Here is a 1,042-nt window from a genome sequence, read left to right as displayed (position 1 = left end):
CTATGAGCTTCAAGTAATCTTAGTGTCAACCTTTTCGGGGGCGCAGGTTCTGATAGGGTTCCCTTCTATCGTAGTTTTGTAAACTAGGTCTTTCGGACTGAGTTATTTTGCTTTTTCAAAGGCCTGGCTCAGAATGACGTCTCTTGGATAAATCAGAATACTCAAGTGATACTGGTTTTTGTTTTCAAGAGCGTTTGTTCGTCCTACAAATTCTGGTCGTAGTCGCAGAAGCGCCGATCGGTAAGGTAGACAAACTGGACAAACTGACACCCAACGAAACAAACCCCGATTGTTCAGCCAGATAGCTTTGCTTCGCGACCAAATTAATGTCTTTCTGGTAGTTTTCCCCTGTCGCTATGCGGCCACTCCTGACAAGTATTTAGTTGTTATTCATTTCAATTTGCCTTCAGAAACAGCTCCGCCGAGACCTTCGCATCGGGAGTGCTTATCACATAGGAAGTTCTCGATTCCCGCGCACCTTTTCACCAACCCCCTACTCAACACTGGAAGTCAACAATCAGCAGTCCGTCACAACCCCTCTTGTTATCGACAAGGATTCAACGCCGCCTCCTACCACTACAGATACCTTCCTAAGACATCCTTTCAACTTGATTCTAGCCCGTGAGCAAGGTGACATTGGACCAGCTCCGAAATCCAGACGCGTCCGCTACAAAGCTTCACGGTGGCGTTGTGAAGGTTCGCCCCGAATTGATGGGCTCCAGCTTCAGGGGCACCGAGAGCGAGGGACACGACATGCTGATCCTCAAACATTCTCTGAACTAGTACAAGGCAGTTTGTGGGCGGTTTCGCGCTTGCATTTGGAAAACAAGTTCAAGGTTTGTTAACGGTGTTTTCTTCGAAGTGCTGATTTTTCCAATTTAATTTCGAACAAAATTTCTGACTCGACACAAAATTCTCTCTATTGTTTTAAAGTCCTACGCAAACACGCCCTCCTTGGAGATTTGCTCTGTTCGGAGTAGTGGGTGGGTTCGTGCTTTGTTGGGGGGCGGGTTAGATGACCCAAGTGGTTAGAGCACGAATT

General features: G+C 47.0%; 1 protein-coding gene across 1 annotated transcript; it reads left to right on the top strand.

The window, feature by feature from the left end:
- Positions 1–410: 410 nt before the first annotated feature.
- T265_16002 (hypothetical protein) lies at positions 411–836 on the top strand (the record flags this gene model as incomplete). Its single annotated transcript, XM_009179465.1, has 1 exon — positions 411–836. A coding segment is annotated over one exon (426 nt), but the record flags the coding sequence as incomplete, so codon positions are not given.
- Between the last annotated feature and the right edge of the window lie 206 nt (positions 837–1,042).

Source organism: Opisthorchis viverrini, assembly GCF_000715545.1.
Source record: "Opisthorchis viverrini unplaced genomic scaffold opera_v5_2979, whole genome shotgun sequence".
Classification (NCBI taxonomy): domain Eukaryota; kingdom Metazoa; phylum Platyhelminthes; class Trematoda; order Opisthorchiida; family Opisthorchiidae; genus Opisthorchis; species Opisthorchis viverrini.
The sequence above is the reverse complement of the archived record's forward strand: the minus strand, read 5'-3'. Positions and strand labels throughout refer to the sequence as shown.